The 14,603-nt window shown below is 36.8% G+C and overlaps 1 protein-coding gene across 6 annotated transcripts; it reads left to right on the top strand.

The window, feature by feature from the left end:
* Positions 1–661: 661 nt before the first annotated feature.
* On the top strand, positions 662–12,085 carry nxf1a (nuclear RNA export factor 1a). 6 transcript variants are annotated; one of them, XM_083561599.1, is made up of 22 exons: positions 662–815; positions 1,462–1,515; positions 2,399–2,606; positions 3,157–3,325; positions 3,431–3,514; positions 3,632–3,736; positions 3,864–3,944; positions 4,039–4,108; positions 4,263–4,351; positions 4,916–5,023; positions 5,179–5,288; positions 6,509–6,545; positions 6,952–7,020; positions 7,100–7,155; positions 7,788–7,895; positions 9,101–9,159; positions 9,632–9,747; positions 9,838–9,880; positions 10,610–10,682; positions 11,198–11,380; positions 11,589–11,649; positions 11,784–12,085. In XM_083561599.1, the coding sequence occupies exons 1-22, from the start codon at positions 758–760 to the stop codon at positions 11,817–11,819; spliced, it is 1,977 nt and encodes a 658-aa protein (XP_083417725.1). In that variant the 5' UTR covers positions 662–757; the 3' UTR covers positions 11,820–12,085. The 6 variants fall into 6 exon arrangements, 5 of the variants coding, with proteins under 5 accessions (XP_083417725.1, XP_083417728.1, XP_083417729.1 ...); XM_083561602.1 differs by lacking the exon at positions 662–815 and adding an exon at positions 1,173–1,287; XM_083561603.1 differs by lacking the exon at positions 662–815 and adding an exon at positions 1,173–1,280.
* The last annotated feature ends 2,518 nt before the right edge of the window (positions 12,086–14,603 follow it).

The following is a 14,603-nucleotide window of genomic DNA, read 5'->3' on the forward strand; positions in this document are numbered from 1 at the left end:
ACGAGACAAAACATCAGGAAAAGCTAAAAAAAACCTGAACGCAGAGCAGAAGATACAGAAAGTAGAAGAGTTGAAGCTGGTGTGAAAACAGAGGAGAAATCAGAGGCACATAATTTAAAGTTTAGGTTGATTTATTCTGGAATAATATTCCTGTCTGTTTTTTTTCATATTTATGTAAAAAAAAAAAAAAAAACACTGTTTTAGTGTGTTCAATAAATGTTTATCCTGTTCGGCCCACGACCTAAAGTGTGCTTTGAGTTTTGCCCCCTGTGCAATTGAGTTTGACACCCTGATATAGATTAATATAATTAATTATTAATAATAACCTATAATTAAAGGTAAATTGAGAAAACAAATTATTTTAGGTAGCCCTTCACATTAGTCGGTACCCAAGAAGTAGCTCTCTGTGTCAAAAAGGTTGGTGACCCCTGACGTAGATGAACTGAAATATGGCTGTTCATGTATATATATATATATATATATATATATAGAGAGAGAGAGAGAGAGAGAGAGAGAGAGAGAGAGAGAGAGAACATGAAAAATAAAAGATAAAAATAAGAGTTAATCATTTACGATGATTGTTGGTTTTTCTATTGACTTTTTTTTTTACTTGGTTATTCTATTAATATTATTGCTGCAGGGCATTTTTTTTAGTAAGGTGCCATTTTCCAGTACACCGTTGAATGTGACGTCACAGTGAGGTGGTGGGGTCATATTATAGTCCGTCTCCTAAACAATTTATCGTCTTCTGATCGAGATGTTTTCTAAACGCGGGTGTTGTCGTTTGTCCGTGTGCAGAAATGTGCAATCTGAAGGTGAGCAAGGAATCAGACTTTGTTGAAGCACTTTTTTTTTTTACTATTTACATTAATAAACAATCCATCCGGCAATATTGGCAAGTTATATGTAATATCACTAAAAGTTCGAGCTTAGTTATATTACAGCAGTATGTAAAAGCCGGAGCACGTGCTATGCAGCTTCGGAACGAGTTTTTTTTTTTTTCTTTCAGTTATGATTAGTGTGTTTATATGCCATTCTTGTTGATGATAAGACAGCGTTTATTTTGACATTTTAAAGGACAAAGCAATGTCAAGCAAAAAAAATATAATCTGATGAAGAAAATTACTCTTAGCAATGCTGAATTTAAAACACAGCGCACGTAGTAGAGGAGACCCGGATGTTACCGCCCACTGGGAGTGACGGTTAATGAAGTTCCCCTGGAAATGCTCTCCTGTGTTTGGAGTCGCCTGCGCTGTCAGATGATACTTTAACAGCGAGATGTAAACAGTTCGTATTTGGGTCAAATCGCTGTGTATTTAATATTTGAGCGGAAAAAAACACAACCTTACCAAGCTGGCGGTGTTTTCAGGTCCGGATAATGGCGGACTTTGACCGCTGCTACAGTGGTAAGTGTGCAAACATCTTGTGACTCGGTTGATGTTTGGGTTTATTTTTGTTTAGGTTTGGACGAAGACCCAGCTGTACGAAAAGTCTGGATCAGTGGCAGCTATTCGGGTAAAAATATCATATATATTTAGCATGTTCACTACATTTAGACGTGTCTTGGCTTTGAGAGAATACTAAATTCATGAATCGTGTACAGCTGTATGACACTGCATGGTGTCCGGGTTTATTTACGCCGTGGATCACGTCTACTACTCCGGTTTACATGGCGATTTTATAACAAATTATAAATGTTGTTCTGGGAATGTATTATTCAGATTGGATTTTAAAAGCTTGGGTTTGCTTGGACTACCTGTATATACACACATTTTCAGACTTCTTACAGTCAGGGGTTCAGGGGATCCTTCACCATCAGCAGTGGTGATTTTTCTTTTAAGAACATACCAAACTTCTTCAAATTTTGGGCACATTTTGAAATGTGTGCAATCATATATTGTAGCTAATAACCATAACAATTAATAATAAATATCATACCCAAAAACTGTGGGTTGTGATTGCCCTGTTGTAACAATTTAATAATCATAAACCTGAAGCTTTGCTTCACAGTCTCCAGGAAGTGCTCAGACACCAGTGTGAGAACGTCTGACATATTCTAATTATTATTATCTGTAATTTGTCATCATTATTTATTTTATTATTCTTTTTTTTGTTATATATATATATATATATATATATATATATATATATATATATATATATATATATATAATGCAATTGTGATTTTGGAGTTTCTTACATTGCAATAACAGGTTGCTTAACAACAGTCTTTGTTACTGTTGTTATCATGGTAACCAATCCCAAAGTCCCATCACTTACAAATAAGAAGTGTGTAACTAAAATTGGTGCACTGCCATGTGCAATTTGTTACGGTTTAATCCAGTGTACAAACAGAAATGTTTATGATCGTTTATTTTATGTATTTCTTTTGGATCAGAGCATGATGACCGAGTGAGTGGTTCTCAGTTCCATAATCACAGAAGTCATGGGCCACCCAGGAGACGCCAAAACAATGCATCTGTTCATCAGAGACTAGGATGCCATCCCACAAGGGGCTCCGGCAGTAATTTTCCGGGCAGGTCTGTGGATGAAGATGGAGATGTGAACATGAGTAATGGCCATGATAGGAGTTTTCAGAGGAAATTGTGAGTATATAAGTGTATGTGTTTTTGTGTGAATGTTTTAACTTAAATGTTTGAATAGAGTTAGGAAGATTAGAAGTTTGAAGGGGTCTATGTGGACTGTGTGGACACTTGAGCATCACACCCATATGTGGTTCTGTTACCACAATGTTGTAGCATTACAGTTTCCCTTCACTGGATCTTATTGGCATGATAATGCTCCTGTGCACAAAGGGGACTTATAAAAACATGAGTGTCCAGAACAGAGCCCTGAGCTCAACCCTACTGAACACCTTTCGATGAATTGGAAAACAGAACACACCCGAACATCACCCAGAGGTCATTACCTGGTGTTTCTAAAGCTTGTAGTCTCCACATTCATACCTCAGAATTAGTGGAAAGCTTTGCCAGACAGTAAAGGTTAATATAACAGCAAAGTGACTATATGAACTAAATCTGAAATAGGGCAATCAAAAAGCACATAAGGGAGTGATTTGGTGTACTTTTGGGAATATAGTGGCATGATGTAAAATTGCTGCAAATTAAGTGGACTGATCTGGGTTCTTTAATGTAGCAACCCATATGGCCGGGGCAGCCGACGATGGGATAATCGAATTGCTGAAGACCGAAGAGAAACTCCAGAAAGGTGCAGGCTACGGGGAGGAAGTCACTTATCAGGCAATGAAAAAAGACCAGGAGGCCTGTCAAGCTCAGGAAAATCCAAGACATGGTACAAAATAACGGTACGAAAAAATGGCAAAATTGTGTATATAAAAAAATAAGATAAATGTTGCTTTTACTCTATTTTATAAAGTCAGTAGATTTGAACAATGGTTGTTTTTTAACAGATCCCTTATGGCAAGAAACATGATAAGAAGTGGCTTTTGACTGCTCTTCAGAATCTCTGCTCCATTCCTTTTACTCCAGTACATGTGAGTAAACACCAGCAGGCTTAATAGTCCAGATAATAATAACCTGTTATTGAATATATAGCAGATGTGTAAACAGTGAACCGTTGTGGTTTTTTTTTTCCCTCTATGTATTCAAAGTATTCCGTGGAGGGACAGAAAGTGCAGTTCTTCGTAGATGATGATGACACTGCCAATGCATTGCGTAGTATCTCTCGCAAGATCGTGGATATGGAAGGATATAAGGCATGATGCTTGGTTTTTGATAGCTCTGATACTCTTGAATAGTATTTATTGTATTAGGTAAATTTTATGAATCCTTCTGCAGTTAACTATAGATGATTTGATAAATTGTTTTTGTTCTTTTATTTAGGTTGTTGTGATCATGAACCCCTGTCCTCCACCATACTTCCTTCAGAATGACTTGAAAGACGAGGATCTTGAACACTTAAAGGTAAAAGACTTTATGCACTCATTCTGAAAAAAGTGATTGGGGGAAAAATAAAAATAAAAAACTGATACTGATGGAAGCCCAAATCTTTTAACAGCAATGCATGTCCAAGCGATTTGATGTCTCCGAGCAATTTCTTGACTTGAACAGCATTCGCAGTGATCAAGGTAGTTTGACTTGACTATTAATTCATATTTATACTGATCATGTCATTCTTTAAATTTCTAGATAGCAAAAGAACTGACCAGACATTGCTGAAAAGCAGTTTCATTAGTGAAACGCATATGTGTGAAATTGAGAATTGTTGACATGTCTTTTCAGATTTGATCTCTCAGAATATCAATGTAATTCTGAGCCGCAAGAGCTGCATGGAGGCCGTGCTGAAGATTATTAAAGAGAATGTTCCACAAGTAAGATTTCATTTTTACAAATACAGACATCTAAATTATGACGTTTTATTTTTTTCTCTTGTGCTTTCTAATAAAACGTGTGATAGTTATGGCATTTAAAGTACTTACTTAGAGATCTGTGGGTTTGTAAAGCCTTACTCGGATCTAGCAGAATCTGATTCTGCTGTCAGTGGCTATCTGATACTTTAATGGTAAGCGCATGTGCAGTTTGTCTCACAGTATTTATAGCAGGGGTATTTCATCAGGACAGTCTGCTTACCAACTACTATAGCAAATATTTAGATTTTATAAATGATTATAAAATGCTTGGATGCCTTGGGACACACTTTTTCCTGCTAAGGGTTGATCCTGTACTCTCCGACAGTTCTGCAGGTGGCTGTGCTATCTTTCTGTCATGCTAGCCTGTAACATAAGCAGCCAAACTAATCAATAACGGCATTTGTGGACAACAAATTTCTCTATCGATTATTATTGATTTGATCGAATTAGTTGTTTCAGCCCTAGTTAACAGTATCCACACTAAATGATTTAACATTAAATTTCTCACTATTATGTTGTCTATAGCTGACTGCTCTTAACCTAAGCAATAACAAGCTCTACAAGCTGGATGACCTTGCAGAGATGGTGAACGTAACTCCCAACCTAAGCACTCTCAACCTGTCCCATAATGAGGTGATATTATTTACCATCTTCTAACTATTCATTAAATCATGCATTTTTTTATATTATATACATTAATTCTCATTTCATAATGTACTTTAATATAATGTGAATTTAGCCATGTGTACTCATTTGAACTGGTTTCTCTTTCTGTTCTTCCACCATAGTTGAAGTCTGAGCGGGAGCTGGACAAACTGAAAGGCTTGAAGCTGACAGAGTTGTGGCTGGATCACAATCCTCTGTGTGATCACTTTACAGACCAATCATCATATATCGGGTAAGTGGTTATGACCACATAGTTGTATTCATCGACACTAGATAAGGGCCAAAAACTGAGAGGAAAGATCCAAGAAATGTAGCTGAATATAAAAAAAAAAAAAAAAACGAATATTCAAGTAACACAATGGACCTCCTGTACTTAGGAGGTATTAATGTTTATATAGTAGTTTATGATTTAAAAAAAAAAAAGTATGCTAACTTAGTTACTCTGAATATATCGTGCTTTAATATACTAATATCATAAGATAACATTACAGGCACACAAAAAGAGATTAAACGTGACATTTGCTTTAAATTGGTCACAGTGACTTTTATTCTGCTGAAAATTTAAAAGTAATTGTATGTTACTGTAGAAATCTAAACAACTTTTTTGGCTAGCTCTTACAATAATATTTTTTTTGCTTATGAGAACCACTTCCCAGTTCTTCCCAGGAAAACTTTCATTTCAGTTTTTATACTGATACAGCATTTACAAATAAAAACATCTTTTAAATTGTATGTAAACATTTCAGGAAGCAGGTAAGGCCTGACTATGCAATTAAGGGTATTCATTGAAGCAACACTGAATCATGTAGTCAAATTTCTCATGTAATAAATTCAACTCACAGCAAGCTAATAATAAAAACTGTTATTATTCAGAAAAAAGACAGTCCTGTTTATGATGTAGAAAAAAATAGACAATCATTGATCATAATTTAAATGAAAGAGATTCATGGACCCTACACAGTGTCAGTCATTCTGCTTTTGCAGTAATGTTTAAATATTCAAGGCTACCTTAGGACTGGACCGAATTTGTGTTTTGAATATCACATCAGAGTCATATTTTTTAAATTTTTACCTCAGTGAGTAATTTCTGTCTTTTTAGATCAGATAGTACATACCAATATTTTGTGCAATAAGTGTCCCAAACATTTCACAGCAGGTTCTGCATGGAGAAAACTGGTGGTTAATAAATAAAAAATGAGGGATAAAGCTTCTAATATTTTTCAGCTGTCTTTGAAACAAAGCTAAAGCCAAAACATTGCGATACACTAAAGTGTTGGCTGAGCTAATATTGTGTTGGATTCAGACAATTAAATTGCTAACACCATAGTGGAGCTACAGGGGTCAGGATTTCTTGTTAAACCCTTATTGTATTTTAGTGTGTGAGTGTTAATGTGAGCATGGTAGTAAAAGCCACATTTGAACCAAAACTCTTATGCTTTGTTGTTTTGACAGTGCTGTGCGTGACCGATTTCCCAAGCTCCTCAAACTGGTAAGAACTTTTTCTTTATTGCTTACAGCTGTCACTTAGTTTCCCCCTTTCACAGGCTTAGTTATTTGTTTCTTTATTTAGTGTTACTCTGTCTTAATGTGTAATATCTGTTAGTCAGTGATTCTAAGAGGAGAGCATTTTACTTAGGTTGATTTATTTGCTATGTATCATTCATTAATTTGTCTGTTTACATGACCCTGAGAAAACAGTTGACTTAATTACTGTGATAAGATTGAAAGTAAATCATGTCTCCTACCTTTAACAGTGTGTGAATAAATTAGTTTGGCTCCAATAACGTCTTTATAATAAGTAGTCAAAAACAAGCAACATCCTTTACAAATTAATTAAATAGTTACCAAATTCCAAAAACCTAATGCTTGTATTATTTATTCTTATTTCTATGTAGGATGGCCACAATCTTCCGACACCGATTGGTTTTGATGTGGAAACCTGCACTTCAATTCCTCCGAGTAAGGTGCGTCGTAGGCTTATTGAATTGTCTCTCAATATATAAACGATTCTCTGTTTTAATGCCATGCATGTTTCTGTTTCAGGACAGCTACTTTGTTTCAAGTGACGTCAAGGAGTTTATTCTGCGATTTCTTCACCAGTAAGTCCACCAACTGTCAAATATAAGCATAGTTAACATGGTCACTAGGAGCATAGTGGCATGAAGAATAGTGTTGCCATTTTGCAGCTCCAGCATCCTGTGAATCTGTGTGGAGTTTCTCTTGTTCTCTTCTTGTCTGTGTGGGTTTCCTCTGATATCATCCAGCCACCCAAAAACATGCCAGTTGGTTGATTGGTGACTGTTACTAAACGAGTGTGATTGTGTGAGTGCATGGTGCAATTGACTGGTGTGTTCCCTTGTTTAATGCAGTGTTCCTGAATCCTCTAGAGTAGTGGTGTCAAACCCAATAATAGAATGGACTCAAATTAAATACCAGGTCTATGTAGAGGGCCAAACGCTGTCATTTAATGAAAAACAAAACAGACAGCATACATTCTTAGTTATAATATAAATGTGCTATTACCTCGCATGCCAGATATAATGGCTCGGCGGGCCAAAAGTGGTCCGGGGGTCATGAGTTTGACGTATGCTCTAGAGGGTCTCCTGACCAGGATAATGTGTTTGCTAAAGATGAATGAATGATTGTTTGCTTGAATTAACCATTCCTTCTATATTACACATTTGTTCATTCTGTACATTCTAACAGAATCCCTGTCTGTGTATTGCATTAGATATTACAGTGTGTATGACTCAGGAAACAGGCAGCCTTTGCTGGATGCATATCATGATGAGGCCTGCTTCTCCCTCAGCCTTCAAAATGCCATTTACAATGTCTCCAAGTAAATCCTTTTTTTTTTCCTAAATGTACTTTGAATATTATTTCTACTACTGAGTATTTGTAAAAAAAAAAAAAAAGTATGTGGTTATGTTAAAAAAAGAAATGCATGATATTAAATTACAGAGACAGACATATAAAAATGACTATATACTGTTTATCAGCTGAAAAATCAATTTAGGAGCCATTGGCTCCTATGAGAAAAACAACAGGTGCCAAATTATATTTTTAAGTGCCACACAAGAATGAACTTGGGTACAAGATGTGTACAGCTGCCATTTTTTTACAGGATGGCCTGGGAACTGAAGCGATCATATAGGCGGTGTTGAATAAAATTTTTCGCTCTTTCCATTCTTTTTCCGCAGGTAGTCCGCATGCACGAGACACTGCGAGCGCTAACAGTGTTTTCTGTGGTGCGCTCTTCGCCATTATGTGATCACGAGCATTTTTATGCTTTTGGCTATCCCAGTGTTTTCTTACAGTCTCTTTTTTTTAATGATTTGTTCCGGTAATGAAATTAGTTTTCCACGCAATTTCTCTGCCTGCTTTAGAGCAGAAGTCGCAGAACATTTTCTGCGTCTCGTGATCATACCTCAGTCATTAAAACTCTTGAATCCAAGAAGTTTTTTTTTTATAGTCTTTTGGCACTTTTATTTATGTTTTCACTGACTGACATATAAAGATGGTCCTCAGTGTTTTTGTCGTTCTGCCTCTCTCCTACGCTGGCACAACTGCAGCCTGTTTTATTTATTAACAGGTGTGTCATCAGCGGAAGAGTTGGAGACTGTTTTGGAAAAAAGTCTGATATTTTTAGTTTCAACGTTTTTTTTTTTTTTTTTCTGATGCAGAAAGGTGCTTTAACTATCCAGTTATTTTGGCGCTTTAACTCAAGCACAGGCGGTGCATGCGTCTCTGTTTATTACGTCAACAAATGACGTGATAGGCCATTCCTCACAGAACACACACATAAAAAGTCATAACATGCAGATTATTCAGTCATAACGTGCAAATTTAAATGGTCACAGGTGGCGATCTAGGCAAAAATATTACTCGCTAATTATTATTTTTGCCGCAAATGCGACCATTTAAGTCAAGGTCTGGAGCCCTGTAATGGGTTATTTGCTTTCTGATTAATTATTTTGTATTATATGCAGGAAGTCAAATATATGAAAATTCTCTTTCACTAACTCAGCTCTTCTGTAATTATAGGTATACCTCAGAGGAATATAAAAGTCACAATCGCAACATAAAGAGAATCAAAGACCCTTGTAAGTATTTGCAAATAAAAGGGCGTGTTAAACGAGAGACAGAAGTGAAGTAGGGTTTGTGTTTGCCTTAATAATAAATTCAGTAATGCCGTACACTGCATTCTGCTGAACTCAGAAGTGGGAACTCTCAATTGAGCTACATTTTCAAAAACCATGTACACCTCCAGGTGTCCCATGTATGTTTGTTAGCAACACTGTTTATCAACAAAATAATAGGTTAATTAATTAATTCTAATTTATGGGCATTTGTCTAAAGCAGAATTAATGCAGGCATATAATGGTGGTGATTTTGAGACGATAGATTTGGCATGTTTTTCATAATTTATGTTGAATTAGTTCTGTTAAGTGCCTTACTTATTACACTGTATATTTAGTGAACATATCATCGTACTTGTGTTTCTTGCAGTCCCTGGTAACTGATAATATTATGTTGATAATCTGTAACTTCTCTGCTTTTTTACCTTCCCCATAGCGATGAGGTTTCGTGCATTGAAGCACACTCGACTGAGCATAGTCGCCTTCCTGAATGAACTGCCCAAAACCAAGCATGACTTGGCCTCTTTTAGTGTTGATGTAAACACATGCACTGTGAGTTTTACAGTTTGTATTTTTTATTTATTTTTTCATTACTTGTCACGACTAAATTCTTAGTATGGTTTATTGATTCTGTCTCCTCAGGAAATGCTACTGGTGTTTACAGTCACTGGGATGTTCAAGGACTGTAAGTATTGTTTGCAAAAGATGGCACATAGTGAACCACTGTGCTCTTTATATATGTTTATCTTTCTTTCATATGTACAGTATATACAGCACCTGTCAAAACATTTGGAAATATGTAGTTTTGTGTGTGTGTGTGTGTGCGTGTGTGCGTGCGTGCGTGCGTGCGTGCGTGCGTGCGTGCGTGCGTGCGTGCGTGCGTGCGTGCACGCGCACTGGTTGTGGGACAGTAACATAAATAATGGAACTCCCGCAAAATGGTCTAAGGTGAATGTTCAGAGAATCGCAATTAGCTACAGGTGAATGGTCAGTGAATCGCAGAGAGCTACAGATATTACTTCATTATTGAAGAAAGTAACATACAACACAACAAAACCTTGGCCTGTTTTTTTTTTTTTATATCATTTTAGTTGATGTTCTATGTTCTGAAACTTTCCATGTCCATATTCATCATTTACACAAAAAAGTCAAACTCAAAGAAAACAATGTTTGGTTATTTTCTGTTTCTTTTTTTATATTCAAAGGGGAAGCAAATGAAAAAAAATAAAGTGTAAAGGAGCTGGACGAAGCATTCAGTGCATTAAAAATAATACTACTTATACATTTTACACGTGGGCTTTTGCGGGCAGAAGCAGAACAAAACTTAAATATTGCGGGCGGGAGAAAATAATTTTTTTTGGATTTAGATTTAGATAATAATTTTTCTTATTTAATTTTTTTCCTGTTCCATTAGTTGATGTCAAATCAAAAGAAAATGTCCGTGCCTTCTCTCGGGTCTTCGTTGGAGTCCCAGCCATGAACAATGCGTAAGGAAAAAAAACTTTTTTTTTTTTTAACTGATCTTTTGTGTCAAAGCGTTGGACAAGTAAAAAATTCAAGCTTGCCCACTGTGCAGTGTTTGCCTCATTATGCTGCCCGCTCCCATATATTTTTTGCCCAGAAAACTAAATTAACTCTCTGTAGCATGATAGTACAGCAGGTTACATTTCCACCTCCTATCTCCCAGGTTCCATCCTGAACTTGTATTACAGTTCTCCAGTTTTCTCCCTTTTCCCAAAACCACTTCAGTAAAATTGGCAAAATGAAATTGACCCAAAGGGTAAATGAGTTTCTGAAAATCACTCATGGGACTCCCAGGGTGTTTCTCCCACTTTACACACACACACACACTCAAGATTCTGCAACCCCTATCCCTTATTGTGATTAGATTCATTTGTGGTGATTTTGTCTACTTTTGATATATTTTCTTCTTTTTTTTTTTCAAGCTTTCAGGAGTTGTTGTAATAAATATTTTTGGGTGTTTTTATTTTTGTTCTTGTAGGTTATGTTTAGTCAATGATACGCTATTTGTGAGGCACGCCACCATTGAAGAGGTCCGCCGTGCATTTGCGCCACTTGCTCCGACCCCATCCTGCAGCCCAGTGTCCACCCACTCTCCCACCCAGCAGGAGATGATCTTTAACTTTTCTCAAAAATATCAGATGAATCTCGAGTGGTCCCAAAAGTAAGTAGAGATCTTGATGGAAACGTATATTTTACTGTGTAAAATGGTACCGTTTTGTGTGTTTGCATGTGTGTGTAAACTGTCCCATGCTCATAACCTTGAGATGTCAAAAGCACGTACAGTACATTGTCTGGGGAAGGGGGATTGACTTTAGAATCTGGTTCACATATTTAAATCATATTATTTTCTGCCTTGTGTTCTGTCTCAGGTGGCTTCAACAGAATGAATGGGATTTCAACCGAGCTGTTCAGCTCTTCTTAGAGCTCAAGGTGAGACTCAAAGTTTCAGGCACACCAGAGAATAATAATGAATTCAGTGACAATGTAATACAATAATGTGATTTGAATTATGATAGTGTTATCTTTAGTTAATATGTTCACAATGTGTTTCTGTTTTGTAACAGGCTAAGGGTTCCATTTCAGTGGCTGTCACATCGTGAAAATGGATCAGAACAGTTTATTTAATAAGTTTGCTGTGAAAAATTTAAATGAAGCGGAAAGTTTTATTATTATTTATTTGTTTAATTTTTTATTGTTTGTTGGTTACATATTTTCTTGCTGTTATTAAAGCTCAGGCTGGACTGATATCTAAACACTAACAGCACTTGTTGGTTATTTGTTACCATTGTGTTTTTTAATAATGTTATTTGTGTGCAGATCAGCCCTTGCTAGGTGCATTAAAAAAAGCAATAAATTCTTTGCTTATTGTCTCTTTTTGTTCTGGGTGTACCAAAGGACTGCATGACTGGCGATCACTCAGTTTTGCTTTATGTAAACAACAAACAGACTCTCTTTCATTAGAAAAAAATATATAAATCATTGCGTACCAATGTTGCCTATATATAATTATTTTTTTTTAGAGTTTAGGATCAATCCAAGGATGCTGAAGTTGAAATGTAACATTATCTGCTGCACCACCCAGACATCACGACATAATTAAAGATCTGAATTGAACAGTATGTTTCACACTTGACATTTATAAATAAAGTTGGCATCTGAAGCATTATCTGAAATATTTTTTAATGAGAACATATGCTGAAAAAGCATCAAAAGTAAAAATGAATAAAACATCTTTAAATCATTTGTCTAATGTAAGCTATTTATATAGGCTGATTAAATCAAATATCTATAATTGTATTTGAGAGGTTTTTTTTCTTCATTTTTATTAATGAAGCCAGCACTTTTTTACACCTATAATTTCGGTCATCTCCCATATATATGGCCATGGGTGTTGAGGAATGTCTTTGTTTTTATTTATTTTCACATTAACCATTTCTCTTGTTGCCTTGCTCATTGTTTGCTCCGCTAGCCTATGTCTGATAGCCTGGATATAAAACACCAGTGATATGGTGAATGAGGGTTGATAGGCTGAAAACTGCGCTTAATAGGAAGAAATAATACCAAACGTAACAAGGTTGGTTTGAAAATGTAAGAAGTAGAAAGTAAAGATATTTATGTAAAATTGTATTGAGTGAAAGTAAAAAGTTGTCCAAAAAATAAATAGTGGGGTAAAGTACTGATACCAGACAAATCTACTTAAGTAAAGTAACAAAGTATTTGTACTTCATTACTTCCCACCTCTGTTTTGTGGTGATCTTCCTCGGCATGAAACCATACTGCTACTCACAGATGGTCACCTCTTCTCTCAGCCTGGCTTCCACTACTCTTTCCTATAACTTCTTGGTGTGACATATCAACTTTATTCCCCTGTAGTTACTGCAGGTCTGCACATCTCGCTTTTTCTTAAAAACCAGTACCAGCACACTCCTCTATTCCTCAGGCATCCTCTCACCTTCCAAAATCCTGTTAAACAATCTTGTTAAAAACTCCACTGCCATCTCTAAACATCTCCATGCTTCTATTGGTATGTCATTGGATAATACCGACTTTTCACTCTTCATCCTCTTAATCGCTGCTCTCACTTTCTCCTTACTAATCCTAAACTCGTCCTGCTCTACCATCTCCACACCATCCCACCTTCTCTTTCTCTTATTTTCCCTGTTGATCAGCTGCTAAAAATACTCCCTCCTTCTTCTCAACACACTCTCCTCACTAGTCAACACATTTCTATCTCCATCCTTTATTGCTATAACTTGTAGCACATCCTTTCCAGCTCGGCACCTCTGCCTGGCCAATCGCTACAAATTATTTTCCCCTTTCTTTAGTGTCCAAATTCACATACAGCTCCTCATAAGCCTTTTCCCTCGCTTTCGCCACATTCCTCTTTACCTGCTGCCGCATCTCCTTGTACTCCTGCCTACTTTTCACATCACTCTGTTGATCCCAATTCTGTTTTGTCAACCTCTTTCTCCTCATGCTCTCCTGCACTACCTCATTCCACCACCACGTCTCTTTGTCTTTCTTCCTATTTCCAAAAGTCACACCAAGTACCTTCCTAGCTGTCTCCCTTATCACTTCTACAGTAGTTGCCCAGTCATCCAGCACCTCTTCAGCAACACCAAGTCCCTGTCGGACCTTTTCCCTGAATCACTGCAGTCTTCCTCCTTCACTTTCCACAGTCTTATTCTTCTTTCAGTCCTTCCTCTCCTCCTCTTCTTCTTTACCTTTAAAACCATCCTAAAGACCACCATCCGATGCTGTCTAGCTACACTGTCCCCTGTCAACACCTTACAGTCTCCAATCTCCTTCAGGTTGCTCCTTCATCTCCTGCATAGAACATAGTCCTGTGTGCACCTTCCTCCACTCTTATACGTCACCCTAGACTCCTCCTTCTTCTTAAAATATGTATTCACCACTGTTATTTCCATCCTTTCAGCAAAATCTACCACCATCTGCACTTCCACATTCCTCTCCTCCCATACCTACCCATCACCTCCTCGTCACCTCTGTTCCCTTCACCAACATGTCTATTAAAGTCTGCCCCAATCACCAATCATTCTTTCTTATGTACTCTTTCTACCACTTCATCTAACTCACTCCAGAATTTTTCCTTCTCCTCCATCGCACAACCCATTTGTGAAGCATAGGCACTGATGACATTTATCATCCTGCCTTCAACTTCCAGCTTCACGTTCATCACCCTATCAGAAACTTTCTTCACCTCCACTACACTCTTACTAAACTCTTCCTTCAAAATCACCCCTACACCATTTCTCTTTCCATTCACACCATAAAATAACTGTTTAAACCCACCTCCAATGTTTCTTGCCTTACTCCCTTTTGACTTGGTCTCCTGAACACACAACATATTTACCTTTCTCCTC

The sequence above is a fragment of the Silurus aristotelis genome, assembly GCF_946808225.1.
Source record: "Silurus aristotelis genome assembly, chromosome: 14".
In the NCBI taxonomy this organism is placed as follows: Eukaryota; Metazoa; Chordata; class Actinopteri; order Siluriformes; family Siluridae; genus Silurus; species Silurus aristotelis.